The sequence below is a fragment of the Panthera tigris genome, chromosome C1 (assembly GCF_018350195.1).
Source record: "Panthera tigris isolate Pti1 chromosome C1, P.tigris_Pti1_mat1.1, whole genome shotgun sequence".
Lineage (NCBI taxonomy): Eukaryota > Metazoa > Chordata > Mammalia > Carnivora > Felidae > Panthera > Panthera tigris.
The window spans coordinates 99,036,683-99,059,068 of NC_056667.1; the positions used below are offsets into that span (position 1 = coordinate 99,036,683).

At 48.8% G+C, this 22,386-nt stretch overlaps 1 protein-coding gene across 1 annotated transcript in view; it reads left to right on the forward strand.

Annotated features, from left to right (window-relative positions):
- CD2 (CD2 molecule) overlaps window positions 1–8,776 on the forward strand; it is a 29,784-nt gene extending 21,008 nt beyond the window's left edge. Inside the window, exons 5-7 of the mRNA XM_007075668.3 lie at window positions 504–737; window positions 4,595–4,717; window positions 8,022–8,776. Of these exons, the coding sequence (XP_007075730.2) occupies window positions 504–737; window positions 4,595–4,717; window positions 8,022–8,320 (656 nt within the window). The 3' untranslated portion in view covers window positions 8,321–8,776. The remainder of the gene's footprint in view (window positions 1–503; window positions 738–4,594; window positions 4,718–8,021) is intronic.
- The last annotated feature ends 13,610 nt before the right edge of the window (window positions 8,777–22,386 follow it).

A 22,386-nucleotide genomic window follows, 5' to 3' on the forward strand; every position in this document is an offset into this window, starting at 1 on the left:
TGTGAAAACATTTTGAGGTATAAAATAGCACATAAACATTTGACAGGATGCATTTTTTTCCTGCTCATATGATGTATCTATGAACGTCATAAAAAAATTGTTCTGAGTGTGCTGTATAAAAAAAATAAAAATGGGGGCGCCTGGGTGGCTCAGTCAGTTGAACATCCGACTTCGGCTCAGGTCATGATCTCGCAGTTCATGAGTCTGAGCCCCACATCGGGCTCTGCGCTGACAGCTCAGAACCTGGAGCCTGCTTCCGATTCTGTGTCTCCCTCTCGCTCTGCCCCTCCCCCACTCATGCTCTGTCTCTCTCTGTCAAAAATAAAATAAACATTAAAAAAATTTTTTTTAAATAAAAAGGATTTGCAACAATAGCTAGTGGTCTCGGAAATCGTCTCTTGGTCCCAGACTAACTCCATTCCCCCCTCCGTAAATAAGTATGTCAGTTAAAATCAGAAAATGGTCTACTATGAATTGGATCTTTTTTTTTTTTTTTTTTCCAGAGAAGGTCTCAACGCCTAACATCGACTGGAATTGTATCAACAAAACCCTGGTCTGTAAGATATCAAATGGAACAGACCCTGAATTAAAACTGTACGTAAATGGGACCAGTATCAAGCCCGTTTCTTCGAAGTTCAGCACATACAGGTTTACAAACAAGCGGAAGATATTAGTCAACTGCACGGCAGAAAACAAAGTCAGCAAGGAAAGTGACGTGAAGATGATCACTTGTTCAGGTGCGTGGCAAACACTGGTCAGACATCCCAAGCTCATTTGGCAAACACAGCCTGTCAGGTCTGGGGCAGAGACTCCCTCTGGGGCACAGGGGACTGGGCTGAGAGGCAGCCCTTTGAAAACACACCTCTTCCTTCTGGAACCCTTCAAGGGAAGCCTTGAAGGAGAGAGGGGTGGGGTGTTCTTGGGCGTCCGTCCATGGAGCACAATTTAACATCGGGCAATCGAAAAGATCCTCTGAAGGAACTGTCGAGGTTTATCTCATGCAAATCCCCATTTCCCAGAGAGGTCAACTGACTTGCTCGAGGTCCCTCAGCTAGTCAGTGACCAGGATTGTGACTCCCAAGGTAATGATGGAGAAGGGAGCAAAAAAAGATTACTTTGTACAAGGGAGATGGGCAGTACTTCCTACCAGGAGCAAAGGTAGAAGGGCCGTATAAACCCAGAAGTTAGGGGGGTACGGGGAGAGGACACGCTCACGGCCAGGGAGGACGGTGGACACAGTGAGGCGAAGCTCCTCCCACCACAGAGCTGACAGCCCCGTGTGGTGTCAGCACCAGGAAGTCCTGAAACTCTAAGAGTTTAAACTCTTCTCCAGGGTCCCCAGCTTGACATGACCCCTGGAAGTAATTCTTGAGAGGCAGCCTGTGGTAGTGGGAGCTCTGGGGACCAGGGGCCTGGACTTCTAGTTTGGGTCTGTCCAAATTTAGCAAGATTACCTCGTCAGAGCTCCCCCACCCCCACCCCCATCTCTGGGCTTCTGTCACCTGGTCCACAAAGAGAATGAGCGCCATGAGCTCCAAAAGTCTCTTCTTCTGGTATCCTGTGAGTACCTTTCCCGTGCTGTCTGGTTAACCCCTCTGAAGGGACACCGAACACACACACAAATAGTTAATTGGCCAGACGCCCTGAGTCTCTACAGGGACTATGGCTGGTTAGCTGCCTCTGGAAACAGCCCTGAACTGGTATGAAGTCAGAAGTGAGGCTTTTTCATATATACTTTCAATTAGTTATCTGTTGCTGCATAACAGATTACTTTTGTTAGTGGCTTGCAATGACAGTTCCTGTCTCCCAGTGTCTGTGAGTCATGAGTCTGGGAATGATTTTGCTGGCTGGTTCTGGCTCAGTCTTCCGTGAGGCCGCAGTCAACACACCGGCAGGGACCACAGTCATGTCAGTCAGGCCCAGGCTCGGTGCGGGGAGGGTCCATGTCCAGGCTCGTTCACGTGGACCGTTGGGCCACCTCACAATATGGCTGCTAGCTTCCCTCCTTGCTGGCTAAGAAAAAGAGTAAGTACCCGGGACCAAAGCCACAGTCTCTTTGTAACTTCACCTCAGGAGACATATCCCATCACTTCTGCTGTGTTCTGTTCTTCAGAAGCAACTCAGTAAGCCCAGCCCACATGCATAGGAGGGGACTGCACAGAGATGGGAATACCCGGAGGTGGGGGGCTGTGGGGGCCAGCTTAGAGTCTGCCCACCACACGCTTAGACCAGCATCACTTCACTCTTCATGTTGGTCCCCAGCCATGGCTCCGCGCCCCCCTGCCCCCTGATCACTGAGGCTCCCTGCGTGAATCTATCGGTCCCTTCTTGACTTCACAACCTCTTTTCCCCCTTCTGGGAGGCCCCTGATCAGAGCTGCCCCACTTAGCAAATACAAAAGACAGTATAAGTATCTTCTAAGTGCTTCATGGGACATACTTATGCTAAAACTTATCCATTGTTTATCCAAAATTCAAATGAACCTGGGTGTCCTGTGTTTTATCGGGCAACCCTGCTCTTCATGTTTATTTTAGCCAGAGCCCACGAGTATAGACATGTGTGTGCATCAGGGATGGAGGGAGTCAGGAAGGGCCTCGGGAGAAGCCAAGGCTCAAAGGTGGAACCTTCGTGTCCCTTCCTCTGTGGTGCAGAGCAGACGCCAGTCCGAGGAAGGGCCGAGAAAGAGATGGGAAGAACACCTTGGGAGGGCCCCGGGGGAGGTGCAGGTACCCTCAAAGGGATCATTTTCAAGGGCCAAGCCAGAGCGGGGCAAGGACAAGACTAACCATTTGGCTCAGCAGAGGTGAGCCTGTCCTTGAAACCAAAACCCTGAGGGAGGAGCAGGTTTGGAGGCAGAAGAAGGACCCCATCACAAGAACATAGGGGCACATCATCTCCAGGAGGGCACACAGGAAGCCGAACGCTTGGATTCAGAGACGGAGAGGGTGTGGTTTTAAATGATGGGGCCATGGCCGCCTCTGAGACAAGCTGGAAGGTTCCCTGTGGAGAGCACCCCAGGTGCCTCGAAGGGCCACTCCGGACAGGCCTGCCAGCGGGCGGTGTGAGGCATGCCCGCGTATCTCCCAGTGCCCCCACACTGGGGTGTGGCCGCCCCATGGCTGCGTGGCTCGGCCTGCACTCCCTGACCTGTCTCAGATCCTGGGCAGTTGAGCCCGAGACTCCAGCAGCCCCTGGCTCCAGCCTGAGGAGCCTAAAGGACCCAATGCTTTCTCGGTCCCATGGAACGGGAGCTTAGTGTCCTGCCTGCTTTTCGAATGGAGGCACCTTCGTCCACATGGCAGGGAGAGGTTGTGTAACCGGCAGGCAAAGAATGGGGCAGAGAGAGACCCGAGGAAAGAGAGAATGAACAAACTGTGCAGTCAGATCTGTTCAGTTTGCTTCTCGGGCCTCTGGCCTGCTCCCAGGGCCCATCCTGGACTTCCCGGGTAACAGGGTCTTCCTGGGGACGTTGGGCTGGAAAAGGGTTTCCTTGTGACACTGGCTGAGCTCCAGTTTGTTCTCCAGATGTGCCAGTCCCCTGCCACACGGCCCCAGCTGCTGCCTCTCTAACTGCTGTTGACTCACAAAGGGCAGCCGGCCCAGCACCTCTCCCGGGAAATGGCTCCCAGAATCACCAGTGCACAGGGCTCTACTAAGAACAAGACCTCACCCCTATATGTTGTTTTACAGTTTACAAAGCACTTTCACATCCATTATCTGATTGACCTCCAACAGCCACCCTGTGATGTAAGTTTCATGATCTCCCTTTTATGAAGAATGGAACAGGCTCAGAGAGGTGGAGTCACTTACCAAAGGTCACACAGCTCTTGCCTAGAAGAGCCTGGATTCAAACCCATTTCTCTGCACACAGAGTTGTTGTCAGCCTCGTTGCATTACAGCCACTGACGGTCTGTGAGCTGAAGATCAAATCCACGGCTGCTGCTAACTCACTGTGTGTGTGAGGTTCTCTCACTGGCCGGGGAAAATCCGGGAGGGGTTGCTGGCCAGTGGGCCGGACAACTGAAAGATTTACCCCAAGTCTTTGGAAAATGCCTGGTCAAGAGGGTGAGGGGGAAAAAATGGTGCAGGAGGGCAGCCAGAGATGAAGGTGGGTAAATAGTGCAGAAACCTGGACACGAGGGGCTGCTTAAAGGAACCACTCAGAAACAGATGCTGTGTGGCCTCAGGCAACTCATCCTCCCTCTCTGGGCCTGTCTGTGAAACTTGAAGGTGACGCTAGATTGTCTCTAAACTCCTCCTCAGAGCTAAACTTCTGTGACATGCGCCTTGATGAGGAGCAGTGGACAATGTCCCAGCGCACGAGGAATTTGGCATTTCCAGTCCAGACCAGCTGCCCGCACCCCGCCCCCCCCAGGAGCCATCTGGGGTTGGGGGGCTTATCCTGGACCCTGCCCTTTTGGAGGCTGACACAATTGAGAGCCTCCACGAGCTCGGCTTTTCTGAGGTTGAAAAGTCCCATCAGGCTCTTTTTATCCGCGTCATGCGGGAGGCAGGAGTCCTTGGCCAGCGCAGTGAGATGGCCGCTCTGCCCGGGGCCCCTCCCCCGCTCCAGCCACTCCTGTTCCTCTTGCAGAGAAGGGTCTGGACCTGTATTTCATTATTGGTGTTTGTGGAGGAAGCACCTTGTTCGTCATCTTCATGGTGCTACTCATTTTCTACATCAACAAGAGGAAAAAACAGAACAGTAGGAAGAATGGTAAGTCCCCCCCCCGCCCCCCGCCCCCCCACTTCTGTCCCCCTGCAGGCCCCAGGCAAAATCCCCATGGAAACAACTCATGGGGACGACACTCTGAGTCTGGAAAGAAAATAATGGAGATGGGGAGTTTGAGGATGTCAGGCTTATCACCAGCGGTTACACTGTGTTCCATTTTGTGGTTAGCTTGATCTTTGAAAAACACATTCTCGGTGGCGACAGTAGGAGAGCTGTGAGAAGCCGAATCCTGGTTGGCCTCCTGGAATCCCCCGCCGAGGCTGACTCGGTGAAGGCCTATGCGGACCTATTTCGAATGAGCCACACGTCTCTACGTGGGTAGAACGGTTACCATCAAAACATGGTTTCCATCAACAAACATCTCATCCTCTCTTGAGAGGGCGGCCCGAGATGTGTTCAGGACCAGGCTCCTAGGAGCACAGGTACAATTTCAGGGACCTGCGAGGACACGTATGGTCTAAAACCAGGGGTTTATGCCCCCCTTTCCGATTTGTTGTTCAGACGGAACGTGCTAGTTCTGGGACTGTTGCGTCCGCAAGTCAGGACTCCAACAAGTCAGGACTCCAACAGTCCGCAAGTCAGGACTCCAACAGCCACCAAGAATGAGAACGTTAGGCTCAGAAGTGGGGAGCTGGGCTCAAAGAGCATACAGTACAGGCCACCCAAGGCAGTGAGTTCACATGACGGTGCCTTAGGTGTCCCTGCAGGCTCTGGGGTGGGGGTGGGGCCCCATGCTCCAGGAGCGTCCAGTAAGCTGTGTCTGGCCAACAGCAAGCCGTGCAGCCAGGCAGGAAGGTCCCTCGGGTCCTGGGCAATCTGCCATTCACTGTAGGGCTGGGTCCCCTCACTCTGGGTCTCTTCCTAGAGCGGGCCCGGGAGGCCCATGCCAGCCACCGGCAGTGCCACGCTAACAAGGACGTGGGCTGAACCTGCCCCAGCGGGGGTGGCCTTGGACCCCCTTTGGATTTAGCTTGCTTCCTTCAGACTTCTCGCCTTGGGTCTCCTTCGGGCCCCTGCCCCTCAGCCCCATGTCCTGCCACACCACTGCCCCCAGTGTGGCGCCATATTTCCACCACCATCTTTCCAGCGCTCTCTGCCCCCGTGGAGCAGAATTGCTTGCCGAGTCCCACAGGCACGCATAGCTCCGTCACCCCTGTGCCCTGCTCAGGCGGTTCTCTGCCCGAGTCCCCCTGCATTTGTCCACTGCCTGATGGTCAAAGACCACATATTCTTCCAACATGGCCCTCGTGTGGCACCCCGTGACAAGGCGATCCCTGCTTTCGCCAGGCCAAAGTGACCAGCGTGATCATTAGCCGACGCTGACAAGCGGTCACTTGTGCCAGGCACTTATCTCCGTAACAGAATGCTTCGTGTTCATTATCATATCCAACTGTCTCGGTGATCCTGTGAGATAGATAATATCCATACAGGTGAGGAAATTCAAGCTCAGTGAGGGTAAGTGATTCCTTCCCAATCCTATGGCCAGCGGGCTGAGTCAGGACGAGGGCGATATAAGCCGGGAGCCCATCAAATGAAGCAAAATTGAAGGAGACCATCGCCCTCAGGGCCCACGCTGCCCTTGCCCAACCCTGAGAGTGAGGGCTCTTTCAAGGCCATGCCCTGGGCGTCTTGCTTGCGTCACCCTAGTCTGGGCCCCGGGTGCGTACCCAGGAGATGAGATGAGTGAGAAAGGACACTGAGTGTGGAGTAATTCCTGGGAGCAGACATTTGGGCAGTGGCTGAAGTGACAGGCGTGGGCAAACCGGGCCCCACAGTCCTGCTCTGCCAGGCAGGCCGCTCCGAGCCCCAGCTCACCCGTCTGTGCGAGCCGGCCTGGGGTCTCAGCCACTTGGCCACACCCCACCCCTCCTCCCGGAGCCCCTGGGCTCTGCCTGCACCCCTCCGGGCTCTCACCGGAGATGGACATTGTGTGCATTGTGTGCGGTTCCGCTCTGTGTCACTTGATTTCAGGCTTCCGAGCTGTTGCTGCTACTTTAGCCATGGCACCCGAACCCAGAAGACAGGGAATAGATGTTTGAAGAACAAACGGACGGGACGGTGGGTGGCGGACAAATGGGCAGCCCAAGCTTGCCTTAGACGAGGTCTATAAGAGCCCCACTGCTGGGAATTGGGGTCAGGGTCAAGGTCCTCTCCACAGCGTGCTGGCGTACCCACCGCTACCTCGGGCCAGCAAAGGTGGCATAGAGGATGTGTTTTTCCCTTTCTGTGCCCTTGACCTTTGGTGCACAGAGCACTCTGGCCCCTCACGTGTCACAACCATGTTGTTAGACTCTGAGTCTTCACGTTCAAAGCCACCTGAGACTGCATTTTCCGCCATGAGGGGCGACTCTTCCACGGGCAGCCTCACCTGAAGCTGGGGGGGGGGGGTGTTCAGAGGGGGCCTGTGATTCCCGGGGCTGTACCCGCTCCATACTGACATGTAGGGCCATTCGTTGGCCCCAGGAGGACACCCTCTTCCTAGCTCCCTTGGGAGCCCCCCCCCCCCACCAAGGATGGCTTTGGACACAGAGACCAGAACGCCTCCCTCGTAGCCCAGGGAGGCCCGAGGGGCCAGCGGGGCCCTCCAGGCCTAGAGAAGTAGGAAGCCTCCTCACAGATTGCCCGTGTGGTTTTAAGACAGCAAAGGAACAACCACGTTACTGGGAGTTGTGGCCCTGCCTTCGTGGAGGGCAGTCACACATCATGGAAAATTCCAGACGGGGCGAGAAGTTCTTTTCCTGCCAACCCGAAGAGGATGGGGCTGGCTTGTGAATTTCTGAGAAATGCATAGACACTAGGGAGTTTCTAAGGTCTCAAAAGCCTCTTGCTCACGTTCCTTGGAACAAACCTGCATGAAAGGCAGATCTAACAGGGAAACCCACCTGAAGGCAGGCTGTTGCTGATGTCCCCTCTATTAAGCTCCTGCCCTGAGGGCTCTAACCACAGGGTCCCCTCTGGGCATGTTCTCTTGGATAACCCAGAGGCAGGGTTCTGAGGTCCATATCGTCAGAACACCCAGACACAAAGCCCTCTCCTCTCCCCGCCTCTTTGCCTCTGGCTCCCTGAGTTCTGGAAGCCCTGGGCTCTCACTCCACCCTGCCGGTGGGCGTTTCTGTCTCTCCTACAGGACCTGGACATTTTAGAGCGCAGAGGGGGCTTCTGCCTCATCGCATCCCCCCAAACAGCTAGCATGGCGTTTTGCACGTAGGTGGTAAATATTTACCACTCGTTAAATATTTACACCAATCCTATCTTACCGAGAGACCTGTCAGAGGTTTTATTGTTGCAGATGAAGAGCTGGAGATAAGAGCATGCAGACTAACCACCAAGAAAAGGGGCCCGAAGCCCTGCCAGGTGCCAGGCTCGACTCCTCAAAGTCCCGCTGCGTCCCGGCCTCCTCCACCGCCCAGTCATCGGCCCCAGGCCCCGGGTCATCGGCCACCGCCTCCTGGCCACCGGGCCCAGCACAACCAGCAGAGGAAGGCCCCCCCTCCACCAGCCACACAAGTTTATCAGCAGAAAGGCCCTCCCCTCCCCAGGCCTCGAGTTCAACCCAAAGCTCCCCGTGGGGCCACAGAAAACTCATAACTCTGTCTCCTGACCTGGGTGTCCCCTTCCTCTAATTAAAAGCGATAGAAATCGTCCTTTCCCATAAAGGCACCGTGGAATTTCTCCGCTGGGAGGGGGAGCACCTACACTTCCATCAGGTGTGTTCTGCGGTAGGATGACCACCCCCTGGGCTCGCGGGCCACGCCGTGTCGGCATCTCCTAGCTCACCTGCATGCTCTAACACCTGGAGCCGCTGCTCCTTGTCACGCCCAGAAGGGCTGGCAATACAAGTGCCACCACCAGGAGGAGGATGGGCCACCGACCACCAAGTCCTCGCCTCCCCTTCAGATCCCGTGCAGACGTGAGGCGTCCTGCGGCACCGGGACCTCGCTGCAAGCCGTCTGCCTGCTCAAGACGCCCTTGGGTTTCTTATGTATCTGGTGGACGCTTGCCCACCATCTTGGACGTAGAAGGGAAATAAAAGCTTTCATTTGACCTCAGTGTCTGCTCATTGTAGAAAGAAGCCCAGCATCAAGCTGCTGGATAAGAAGGAGGCCGGGTGTGTGTGACAGCAGGATCCAGTTTGGTCACCTCAGTTCACCCGGACCGCCTAATCCCCCCGCCGAGGACAACCAGAACGTGCTCCCCAGGTCTCAGCTGCAAAGCTGGCCCGATAGGCTATTTGTAGACTTGTCTGATGGATTGAAACCTCTGTGCGCAAAGTATAAGGAGGGGCACCGGCAAACGTACTTGTTTGGGTCTCACTTCCTTGACTGTTTAGACACGGGCACAAGGATCTGTAGAATCATCCCTGGAAAGAAAGGAATCCGTGAATACTGGCAGTGACACGAGCCTACCAAACACCATCAAAAGGCAGGCCAAGAGCCAGGTCGGTGGAATTAAATCCCGAGGGTCTTAAATGGCCATTAGGAAAAGAGCATACCCCATCCCCAGCGAGCTGCCACATGCTAACTGCACTGGGGGAAGTGGGAGGAAAAGAAAACCAAAACAGTTTTCAGTTAAGGTTTACAGTGATAGGCGGTGAGAAGGCACCTGCTTTGAAATGCTGGTGCCATTTTTGTGGTCCCATCTGCCCCCCTTCTCCTGGCTTCTTCGACTTGCTAAACCTTGTCAAGATCTGGCAGGAAGCTCTGAGGTCTAAACCACAAAGTCTATGTATATTCAGGGCTTCCTGTGAGAGCGCACCGAGGGGGGAGCCGCTCTTGCCTCTGAACCTCAGTGTCTGTGTGTTAACACCCAGAGTCGATTATTAAGGATGATGATGGATGAGCCCCCACAGCCTCCTGAAATTCAGACACGAAATCCAACCAAGTAATGGTTTTCGCGGGATCTACCTGGTGGGAGAAATGAAGGTCTTAGCGCTGGCCCATTCTCCTCCCTCATGGCAGTCCTGAGTGATTCCATCAGCCATCCTGCCAGCATGGCCCATTCCCAATCCCTTCATGAAGACTTCCCTTGCCTTTCTAGCCTCCAGCCCCGCCTTTCTGCTGAAATCCGGTGGCATTACATGTGGTAAAGAACGTACATCGTTCACGCATTCAACAAACATTGACCAAACGTGTCTGTACCTGGCTCTGTGCTGGGTGGTAGGAACACAGAGAGGTACAACTGCATCTTTGCCTAGACTCAGCTTACAGTCTAGAGAGGGGAGGACAAATGTAACACAGCTTGGTAAGTGGAGGTCGGAGGCAAGTATAAGAGCCCCGAGGAAGGACTCTGCGTCCACACTGAGTGCAGGAACTGAGGTGACATGGAAGGCTTCCTGGAGGAAGTGGCATTTGAATTGAGTCATAATAAATCAGTAGCACTGATGAAATAGATGTGCAGAATTACTTGTGCAGGGGGAACGGCACGAGCAAGGTTCACGTCAGTTACCTGTTTATACAGGTATATTATTCCCTTTTCAACTACTGTGTTTCATCAATTTGAAGATACCACGGATTCTAAGAGGCTTCATCATTTTACATACCATAAGAAAGAAAAACACTCTCTATTGCATCGTAACAAATGCTAAGATACAATCAACTTTTAGGCGCAACTCCATTTCCGGGATATTAAAATGTAAAAAAAAAAAAAATGCTTTTTAAAATCAATGAAAGCAAGGGGCGCCTGGGTGGCTCAGTCGGTTGGGCGTCCAGCTTCGGCTCAGGTCATGATCTCACAGCTTGTGGTTCGAGCCCTGCGTCAGGCTTTGTGCTGACAGCTCAGAGCCTGGAGCCTGCTTCGGATTCTGTGTCTCCTTCTTTCTCTCTGACCCTCCCCCACTCACGCTCTGTCTCTCTCTGTCTCAAAAATAAACAAACATTAAAAAAAAATTTTTTTAATAAAAAATGAAATCAATGAAAGCTTCCTGAGGACAATGAGTATTTCTCAGTATTGTGTCTAGCACTTCGTGGAAAATATCACTAGCCAATTGATTGGATGGATGAGGACAGTCCTGTCAAAGGAAGGGCAGTGAGTATCTATGGCATCTGTAGACAGAAGACACATCCCCTGCCCTCCTGGAGTCTCCACCGTAAGGCAGAAGACACGGGTTTTGCTCAAGATTTATGCTGCAGTCACTCACATGTCTGTTGATGCGTAACCTGCCACTGATCCTGTCCTGGGACATGGAGTTTCTAAGAAATGGTCAGGCCAGCTGCATGAGAATAGACTGTAGATAAAAAATTTAAAAATTAAAAAGAAAAAAAACTTAGAAAAAAATGAGGCACCTGCCTGACTCAAAGGAGCGTGTGACTCTTGATCTCAGGGTCGTGAGTTGGAGCCCCACACTGGGTGTAGAGATCACCTAAATAAATAACCAACTTAAAAAAAAAAAAACAGAAAAGAAATCCCGGTGATTCAGTGGGGTAGGTTGGGGCCCCTGTGTTTTTAATAGCCTCTCTAGGTGATTGCAATGGACATTCAAGTTGGGGAAGCACAGGTCTTTTGGTCCTCAAATTATTCTTCATCAGTGGGCGGCCAAACTTGAGGACTTATGGATAATACAACATTGTAGGAAAGACGGTGACAGCCTGGTTAAATAATCCTCCACGGGGATCCTGGGTGGCTCAGTCAGTTAAGCGTCTGACTTGGGCTCAGGTCATGGTCTCACGGTTTGTGGGTCCCAGTCCCGCGTCAGGCTCTGGGCTGACAGTGCAGAGCCTGCTTGGGATTCTCTCTCTCTCCCTGTCTGCCCCACCTCCACTTGTGCTCTCTCTCTCCGTCTCACAATAAGTGAAGTTAAAAAAAAAAAAAAAAAAAAAGATAATCCTCTGCAGGGAACTTTCTAGACAAGGAAGTTGGCCAAGTTGGAAAAAATATCCAGGTAACGCAAGAGACTGAAACAACGCAAGAGTGTCGTAGAAAAGTGTGATCTTTTTGATAGCCACCCCCTGCCCACCCCCTGAAGAGCTGTCTAATCCAAGCACCCGGGCCAGCCTGGCTCCGAGGGGCCCCTGGCCGTGGACTTGGCCCTCATCCCTGCGGTCTCTCACATGGGCCCTTCAGGGCTCGCCCATGCTCACCAGGCAGCAGCCACAGGGCTCCTCACACTGGGACATGTGTTCTGTACTCCAGGGCCACTGCCTGCCCTGTCCCGCTGGCTCCTCACCTGTCCACAGTCTTCTTTCAGGACCCAGACCAAAGGTCACTAGAGAGGCCTTTCCTGAGCTGGAGTAGTTTACTCAGCTTCGTTGAGTATTGGTTTCCTTATCTGTCAAATGGGGATAACAGCTCATGGGGGCAGAGTGGGGATTAATTGTAAATAATAGATGTAAACGTAACTGGTCTGTCTTGTTGGACAGAAGACATCTGATAACTGAGCTTTCTATCTGGCTTGATACTGGAACGGAAATACCCCAGATAGTAGGTATAAATGACCCGGTTATTGGAAAAAGACAAAGTTGACTATAAATCAGTCAATAGGCACACTATACGGTGACTCATTGTGCTGTGAGTTTGATTCACCTGTGTTAGTTTCCAAACACCGGGCCACACGGGACAAATGGATGAAGTTCTATACCATATGTGTTAAAAGCTGAAGAACAGATCTGGGAGACCACCCCACAAAGCTTAGACTGAGCCACCGGCCTGGCTGTCACCTCCTTGGCCCCTTGAACAGGGCCACCCCGATGACACATCTGGACATAAGATGGCTTGGTGGTTTATTCAACAGCAACTCAAAGCAGAGGAGAGGGAGGCCAGGGAAATTCTGGTCTTTCTGATAGCCTACCTGTCCACATGAGATCTACCCACTGGCCAGGGCTGGCACAGGGGTGGTGCTTCCTGCCACTGTTTGCACTGGGCAATCCACTTTCATGGATTCAAGCAGTCAACCAGTCCTGGAGGTCCAAAAGGAATTGTTGTAGCAGAGCCCAGCCACATGCACAAGGGAGACAATACCTATATTGCAGGGGGCTGTGACTGGGGAGGGGACAGGGCAGAGGTAACAATAAAGAAGAGGAATCTCTAGTTAAGGTAAGAGCTTAACTCCTGCATCAGTCTTTACTCCCTTGTGAAACCCAACAAAAGTGACATTACACTTCACAAAAATAAAAGATATAAATCACCAAAACAGGGGCACCTGGCTGGCTCAGTCAGGGAGGCGTGCAACTCTTGATCTCGGGGTCTTGAGTTCAAGCCCCATGTTGGGCACAGACCTCACTTTAGGAAAAAAAGAAATAAACCACACACACAAAAAAAGAGAAAACAGAGGAAAAAACCCCAATAGCGTATTCTGGGGAGTTGGAAAAGGCAGAGGGAAGGGCAGTAGCTGACTATGAAGACTTCAAAAGTGACATCAATCTGAAGGCAGTAATGGGGATAGCCATGGTGCAAACTGATTTACGCCATTAAATACTCAAAAGGCATAGGAGTTGGTGGCATGAGGTATCTCCAGAAGTAGGAATGATGGTGAGGCTGAGACAGAAAGGCTGGTTCATGAGAAGCAGTTAGATCCCAGATTCTGTCTCCTACACCATGCAGATCAGTTACTTCTGGCAGAGATCTGGAGGTTTGCTCCCTGGAGATGGAAAAACAGAGTTTCTAGATTAGAAGATGCCAGGCACAGTTCACCAAAAGGGACTATATTAAAAAACAGGGGGATTATATAAAAGTTTTCTACTGAATGTTGGGATTGAACTCCTACCCCACCAGCTTGCAGAAACTAGGCAGATTATGTAGATATTTTTTCAGGCAGGATATTAGAAAAGACTTATCAGCTCAAAAAAAAAACACCAGATCTTAACAAAAAAATCTTATTGAAAAAGACCTCATGACACCAACATCCAGGGTTTCCCCATGAAACCACTCATCTAGATGACCCTGGAGTGAAGTCTGCAGTCACTAACCCCCCCCCCCAACCCACACAAGGTTGTCTTTACAGTTCTTCTCTTAAATATGAGCAGATAGTTGAGTATACCATGGAGAGGAGGAAAGTTTCCAATCTGAAACATGAGGACTCAAAAAAAAAAACCCCAAGCATAAACATTGGAGGTGAGGGAGGAAAACTTAAACAGCACGCTACCCTTATTGAGCTCAAAGGGATGAGAAAATATTGCATCCCTGAAAAAAGAACAGAGTGCTATGAAAAAAGAATATTCAGAGAACAAAGAGTGTTCTTGGAAATTACAAATATAATAGCAGAAAGGAAAAACTCAACAAAAGCCTGGAAGATACGTTGAAAAATTTTCTCAGACAACAGAGCAAAAGGACAAAGATGAAACAATGGTAATAAAAAGATTTTAAAATTGGAGAACAGTTCTAGTAGATCCAAAACCTAAGAAATGAGCATTCTGGAAAGAAAACAGTGGACGCAGAGGGAGTTTGTTGTCCATGAAATAATTCCAGAACATTCCAGAATGGAAGGACATAAGTTTCCACACTTGATCTTAGCCAAAGGGCCGAGAAGAGACGGGGACATAAATTTCCACATGAAAAGAGCTCACAAAGGACCTAGCACCATGAAAGAAAATGATCCGCAACAAGATGTATCATTGTAAAACTCCGGAACACTGGGACCCAAAAAAGGAAGGTGGGGAAGAGAGGAAGGAAAGGAGAAAGGAAGAGAGAGAGAGAGAGAGAGAGAGACTGACTGGAGCAGAGAAAGGGACCAAGGGAGAATTATTCAAGAAGATGAAATTAATAAAACATCTGATGTATTTAAGCATATTGAGAAAAGATTTACATTTCTGAGGGAGAGTTTGAGAATAAATTAGGGATAAGTACAGAGCACATTACTCAATGAACAAAAGACAATAATTAACCATAGGAAAAATAATAACTTGCACAGAAAAGCAAATCACTGCAGCCCATATCACTTGGCAGTGCACAACACTTACATGACCACTAATAATATAAACACTGAATGTTGATGTATCCAAAATTATAAGGTTGCTTTACTGGTAGGATTAGGGGTGGGGAGTCTATACACATAATGCCTGAAATGGAAAAAAATCAAGAAGCAACTATATAATCATCCTTAGAGACAGGGATGTAAATACCCAAAGACTCAGTTTTAAAATGTGAAGGTGGTTTTCCCTGGAGAGTGGGAAATGTGGGGAGGGGGTATCAGGAGGCTACTACAAGCGTTAGTACCCTTTTTGGTAATAAGCTTTGTGGGACTGCTTGACTCTAAACTATATGCATGTTAAATCTTGATAAATCTGACAATTATGTCAAGAAGGAGGAGGGGGAGGAGGAGGAGGAAGTGGAGGGGGAGAAGAAGGGGGTTAAGACAACTTTTTTTTAAGCATAGAAAGATGACAGAATATATAAACTTGACCCTAAGAGGACCTCGGGCTGGAGAAGTTGGACCATATCAGAATAGAGACACAAACGTGTGGGGATTTAACTCGAGTAACAGGACAGGATTCCAGAAGTCAACCCCAGGATACCAAGTTCTGAACCAGAATAGTGGCAAAAGCAAGATGTTACAGGAGTATAAAAAGTGAGAGAACTGTGGCTGGCACAGGGGCATGGTTTCCCAGATGAGCTAAATCAGGGTGGTGAAACATGTCTCCACTTCCTCTCTTTTCTTTTCTGCTTCTTTGTTGGTGATTTCATAATTGAAAATGGCCCCCGGGGCGCCTGAGTAGCTCCGTCGGTTAAGCGTCCGACTCTTGATTTCGGCTCAGGTCATGATCTGACAGTTCGTGAGATTAAGCCCCACGTTGGGTTCCATGCTGACAGCGCAGAGCCTGCTTGGGAGTCTCTCCCTCACTCTCTCTGTCTCTCAAAATAAGTAAATAAACATTTTTAAAAAATGGTCCCCCCAATTCATTATTGATATAAGTCAGCTTGGGCTGTCATAACAATACCAGGTGCCTTAAAAAAAAGTTTATTTTTTCACAGTTCTGGAGGCTGGAAGTCTAAGACCAAGGCACCAGTAAGGTTGATCTCTCATGACAACACTCTTCCTGGCTTGCAGATGTCATCACGTGGACTTTTCTCTAGGCCGGTGCACTCCCGGGGTCCCCTCTTCTTTAAGAAGTCTAGTCTTAGACTAGACTAGTCTTGTTGGATTAGGGCCACAGTCTTTTACTCTCATTTAACTTAAATTTTCTCCTTAAAAGCACTATTTCCAAATACAGTCACATTGGGGATTAGGGTTTTCATGTATGAATTTTGGAGGAGAGAACAGTCCATAATTATTGAAGTGCTGTCTAATGTTCCTAAGGGCAGGAAGGCTCTGATGTGCCTTATGGAGAAAATATATGTGTTAGATAAGCTTCATTAAGGCATGAGTTATAGTGCTGTTGGCCGTGAGTTCTAGTTAATGCATCGATAATATATCTTTTTTAAAAATTTGTTAATGTTTATTATTTTTGAGAGAGCAAGCGAGAGAGAGAGAGAGAGAGAGTGAAAGGCAGAGGGGCAAAGAGAGAGGGAGTCACATAATCTGAAGCAGCTCACAGCTGTGAGCACAGAGCCTGACGTGGGGCTTGAACCCACAAACCATGAGATCATGACCTGAGTCGAAGTCCGACGCTTAACTGAGACACTCAGGTGCCCCAACAATATACCTTAAAGAAGGTGTCTCTAAATAGAAACACTCCCAGGAAGAAACCTTCCAGACTCATTCTATGAAGCCAGCATTACCTTGATTCCCAAACCAGATAGAGACCCCACTAAAAAGGAGAATTACAGGCCAATATCCCTGATGAACATGGATGTAAAAATTCTCAACAAGATACTAGCAAATTGAATTCAACAGTATATGAAAAGAATTATTCACCATGATCAAGTGGAATTCATTCCTGGGATGCAGGGCTGGTTCAATATTCGCAAATCAATCAATGTGATACATCCCATGAATAGAAGAAAGGATAAGAACCATATGATCCTGTCAGCAGATGCAGAAAAAGCATTTGACAAAATACAGCATCCTTCCTTAATACAAACCTTCAAGAAAATCAGGATAGAAGGAAACTACCTTAACATCATAAAAGCCATATATGAAAAGCCCACAGCTAATATCATCCTCCATGGGGAAAAACTGAGAGCTTTCCCCCTGAGATCGGGAACACGACAGGGATGTCCACTCTCACCGCTGTTGTTTAACATAGTGTTGGTAGTCCTAGCCTCAGCAATCAGACAACAAAATGAAATAAAAGGCATCCAATTTGGCAAAGAAGGAGTCAAACTTTCAGTTTTTGCAGATGACATGATACTCTACATGGAAAATCCGAAAGACTCCACCAAAAAGCTGCTAGAACTGATACATGAATTCAGCAAAGTCACAGGATACAAAACCAATGTACAGAAATTGGTTACATTTCTATACACCTATAGTGAAGCAACAGAGAGAGAAATTAAGAAATCAGTCTCCTTTACAATTGCACCAAGAACCATAAAATACCTGGGAATAAACCTAACCAAAGAGGTAAAAGATCTGTATGCTGAAAACTATAGAAAACTTATGAAAAAAATTGAAGAAGACACAAAAAAATGGAAAAACATCCCATGCTCTTGGATTAGAAAACAAATATTGTTAAAATGTCAATACTACCCAAAGCAATCTACACATTCAATGCAATCCCAATCAAAATTGCACTGGCATTCTTCTCAGAGCTACAACAAACAATCCTCAAATTTATATGGAACCACAAAAGACCCCAAAGGGTCAAAGTAATATTAAAGAAGAAAAACAATGCAGGAGGTATCACAGTTCCAGACTTTAGCCTCCACTACAAAGATGTAATCATCAAGATGGCATGGTATTGCCACAAAAATAGACACATAGACCAATGGAATAGAATAGAGAACCCAGAACTGGACCCACAAATGTATGGCCAACTAATCTTTGACAAGGCAGGAGAGAGTAGCCAATGGAAAAAAGACAGCCTCTTTAGCAAGTGATGCTTGGAGAACTGGGCAGCAACATGCAGAAGAATGAAACTAGACCACTTTCTTACACCATACACAAAAATAAACTCAAAATGGATGGAAGACCTGAATGTGAGACAGGAAACCATCAAAACCCTAAAGGAGAAAACAGGCAACAACCTCTTTGACCTCAGCCGCAGCAACTTCTTACTCGACATGTCTCTGAAGGCAAGGGAAATAAAAGCAAAAATGAACTATTGGGACCTCATCAAGATAAAAAGCTTCTGCACTACAAAGGAAACAATCAACTAAACTAAAAGGAAACCCATGGAATGGGAGAAGATATTTGCAAATGACATATCGGATAAAGGGTTAGTATCCAAAATCTATAAAGAACTTACCAAACTCAACACCCGAAATACAAATAATCCAGTGAAGAAATGGGCAGAAGACATGAATAGACACTTTTCCAAAGAAGACATCCAGATGGCCAACAGATACATGAAAAGATGCTCAACATCACTCATCATCAGGGAAATACAAATCAAAACCACATTGAGATACCACCTCACACCAGAGTGGCTAAAATTAACAAATCAGGAAACAACAGATGCTGGCGAAGATGTGGAGAAATGGGAACCCTCTTGCACTGCTGGTGGGCATGAAAACTGGTGGAGGTTTCTCAAAAAATTAAATATAGAACTACCCTATTGTAGTAGGATTCTTGCAGAGTCATGACACCGAGGCTTTCTTTCCAAAAAGCAAATTTATTCCTGCTGGCACCCCTCAGTTGGGTTTGTACCCGAAGAACTGAGCCCCAAACGCCATGTGGTGTAGTTGTCTATTTATATTCCACTTCTTTGTCTCCCATATATGGTAAGACACAAACATGTAGTCTGTTTAAGTGGTCTCATGCTACAAGGTCATGAGGGATGTTGTCAGTTACGCATATAACCAGGATGCCTTGAGGTTTTTTTGTTTTTTTTTTTTCTTTCCTTAGGGAGCGGACCCTACCACACTATGACCCAGCAATAGCACTACTAGGAATTTAACCAAATGACACAGGAGTGCTGATTTATAGGGGCACACATGTACCCCAATGTTTATGGCAGCACTTTCAACAATAACCAAATTCTGGAAAGAGCCCAAATGCCCATCAACTGATGAATGGATAAAGAAGGTGTGGTTTATATATACAATGGAATACTACTTGGCAATGAGAAAGGATGAAATTCTGCCATTTGCAACAACGCGGACAGAACTGGAGGGTATTATGCTAAGTGAAATAAGTCAGTCAGAGAAAGACAGATATCTTATGTTTTCACTCATATGTGGAATTTGAGAAACTTAACAGAAAACCATGGGGGGAGGGAAGGGGAAAAAATAGTTTCAAACAGAGAGGGAAGGAGGCAAACCATAAGAGACTCTTAAATACAGAGAACAAACTGAGGGTTGATGGGGGGGGTGGGGGGAAAGCAGACGAGAGGGGAAAATGGGTGATGGGCATTGAGGAGGGCACTTGTTGGGATGAGCGCTGTGCGTTGCATGTAAGTGATGAATCATTGAAATCTGCTCCCGAAGCCAACAGCATACTGTATACACTGTATGTTAGTTAACTTGACAATAAATTATGTTAAAAAGCAGAAGAATTGGTAGGTTCCTAGTCAAGAAATCACTAATATGTTCCCTATTGATTGTTGTGTATCTGAATATATAATAGAGTTGAGGAGCTGGATTCCATAATCACTCACTGTTGTTCAAATAAAACATCACTAACATGCAAAAAAAAGAAAACAAACAAACAGAAACACACATAAAACAAGGTTATGCATTGATCAGTTGTTGAAAATGTGACCAGAGGCTCACGGGAACCTAACCCTATATTTCGCTCCCCTGGGAGCAATGGCTTGGTATTTGCCAGTTCAGTTTTTATGGTGACTTTATAGAACTTAACTATCATGAATAATGAGAATTAACTGTTCAAGTGTTTATTTTTTTCCTTTTGCATTGCCTTCAGATTAGCTCCCTTCCCACTCTCCACCACAGCTGATGGGACAGTGGCCAGGGACTGCAGAGGCCAACATGTCAAGGCAGACCACAGCCCCAGGCAGGAGCTTTTTGAAGCACTTCCCCACCTGACTTCTGCTACTTCTCAAGCATCTTCCCATGTTCACCCCCATCACTAAGTTCTGGGCATATTCAGCGTTACTCAGTTATTTAAACATATTTACACTCTCTCACTTCTAGGCCTCTTACTTGGCCAGCTTCTATTTGTTCCACATTATACATCATCCTTCTTGCCTGAGACCCCAAACATCCTCCCGAACCCTTGGAGTACTAGGCTCCCCTTTCTGAATTCCTCATGGCGCCCTGACAGTCCCCTCTTACAACCTTCCTAATGTTTGAGAGCGGCCATTGCTGTAATGCCTGCCTTCACACTGGGCTATGGTACCCTGGGTCCGTCTGGTCGGCCTTGGAATCGCCAGTACTTAGCACGGCGTCTGAAACACAGCTGGTGCTCCATAAATAGTTCTAAGCAAATTCGTTCATTTATTCATTAAAACACATTCATTTGTATGGGTGTGGCTGGTTCAGGAGCCAGAGATCTCTCTCAGGAACCGCACCGTGACGTGAAGAACCACATAACCCACGTAATAGGTGCTTCCCGGGTCAGTGGCGAGGAGATGACGGGGACCAGGCGGCAAGCAGGGAGGAGCCCGGGGACCTGTGGCAGGTTCGCCATTCACGCTGCATGGTCCCCTCGTGGAGTGAACTTGAGAAAACAGGGAAGCGATTCCCAGAAAACAAAGACATCAGTATGAGTATTTTTATCTTTTCCACCCTCAGTGTCAGCAAACTGAACATCAGCCTTCAGAAGGCTTTGGAAGAAGGCAGGTAGTCTCAAGAGGAAACGTTCCTGCCAGAGAGTGGCCTGCAAAGACTCTAACTGCTTTGCTTCCCTCCTGCCTCAAAGTTGACATGAAAGGATGCTGTTGGGGCAAAGCCGGCAACATGGGTCTTAAACTGCTAACATTAGCGACAGCCTAATGACACCAGAGTTACCTAAGCAAGACCACGAGGTAACCAAAGTTTGAATGAATAGATCTTAGAGCTATATGTTCATCAAGAGAGGCAAGGCAGATGTCTGTGACCCGGACAGATAAAGGCAAGCAAGTGTGACTATTGGTTGTACTTAGAGACATGTTTCCCTATGAACGCGAGTGGAGACAAGTAGCCGTAGAAATTCCTGCTACTCAGAGAACAGGCCCCAAGTAATCCTACCACTCATCTCTTAGGGACAGGGGTCTTCTGTGAAGCGTCAGGAAGGTGGAGGAAAGTCAGGCCCTCTTTATACATCAGGGAGATCTGTGTCTCAGGGACAGGACAAGGAGAGCCTGTTGGTGTGATGTCCGAGGGGCCGGAAGGCCCACTGGCCCCCTAGATAGCTCCCATAACACTGGCTGATAAGTGAAATTTCACTATTAGAGCTTTGTGTGTCAGGACTGAGAGTTACACGTGAGAACCATCAGACCGGCCAGTGATGTTGGCATCAGTGTCCAGATACTAATCCTTTAGTGGAGAGAGAGCCATACTGGTTTCCTCCCTGACAATCTTTTATTCAGTAAAGTAGGTATTCTAGGTCTTGAGTTCATGCACTGTTCTTTGTTTTTGTTGTTGTTGTCTGTTTTTATAGTTTCATTTCAGTGGGAAGCAAATGGACTGGGGCCTTAGGGCCTTTCATTTTTCCATTTTCATTTCACCTCTGGCATAAGGGTTCAAACCCTGTTATAACACAAGTCCTCCCAGAAAAGAGCAGCCTTTTTCGTGTGGGAAGAAGAACACGTTGGCTGAGTATTGAAGGGGTAAAAATGGTAGGATACGATTAGGGGTCTAGGGGGAGAAGAGTAATGTGGGAGGGGTTTGGGGCAATTTCCTGACCCCTCAGAACTCTGCCTGAGGCTAGCCTCTGCCCAGAGCAGAGGGACTGAGGCCGTGTGAGCAGGGCAGCTTGCCTGATGTTCTCCAGAACAGCTGCTAGGCCCATGGAGCCCTCCACTGGTAGCCTCCAAGAGCTGCTAGGAAGACGAAAGAGAAGTCTGTTCTCTGCTAAGCTGGAAAGTCCCCTGTTCTAGGGGAGAGAGTCTTGTCTCAACCCAGAGCTCAGGGGAGTATCTGTAAGAGACCAAAGAAGCCTTGCTCAGTGGGAGCCATCCTCAGGGAAATTCTCCTCAGGGGGATCACCTCAGGGTGTGTGCATTTCAGAGGGAGCACTCCCAGGGGAGAGTCCTCAGGGGGAACACTTCTCAGGGGGAGCATCCCTCACATTGCTTCTCAGCCTTTGGCTAAGATTGAGTGTAGGGAGAGCATCCCTCAGAGGGAATCACCTTGGTGGGATGCATTTCAGGAGGAGCACCCTGGGTGGGAGTCCTCAGGGGGAATACTTCTCAGGGGGATCATCCCTCAGGGGGATCTCCTCAGGAATTATGTGTTTCAGAGGGAGCACTCCCAAGGGAGAGCCCTCAGGGGGAATACGTCTTAGGGGGAGCATCCCTCAGAGGGAATCTCCTTGGTGGGCATGCATTTCAGGGGGAGCACTCATCAGGGCAGGGTGGGGGAGTCCTCAGGGGGAACACTTCTCAGGGGAAGCATCCCGCAGGGAGATCTCCTCCGAGGGCCTGCATTTCAGGAGGAGTATTTATCAGGTAGGGTTCTCAGGGGGACGACATCCCTTAGGGGAAGTCCTCAGGGGACACTCTGCTCAGTGGGGCTTTCTTTTC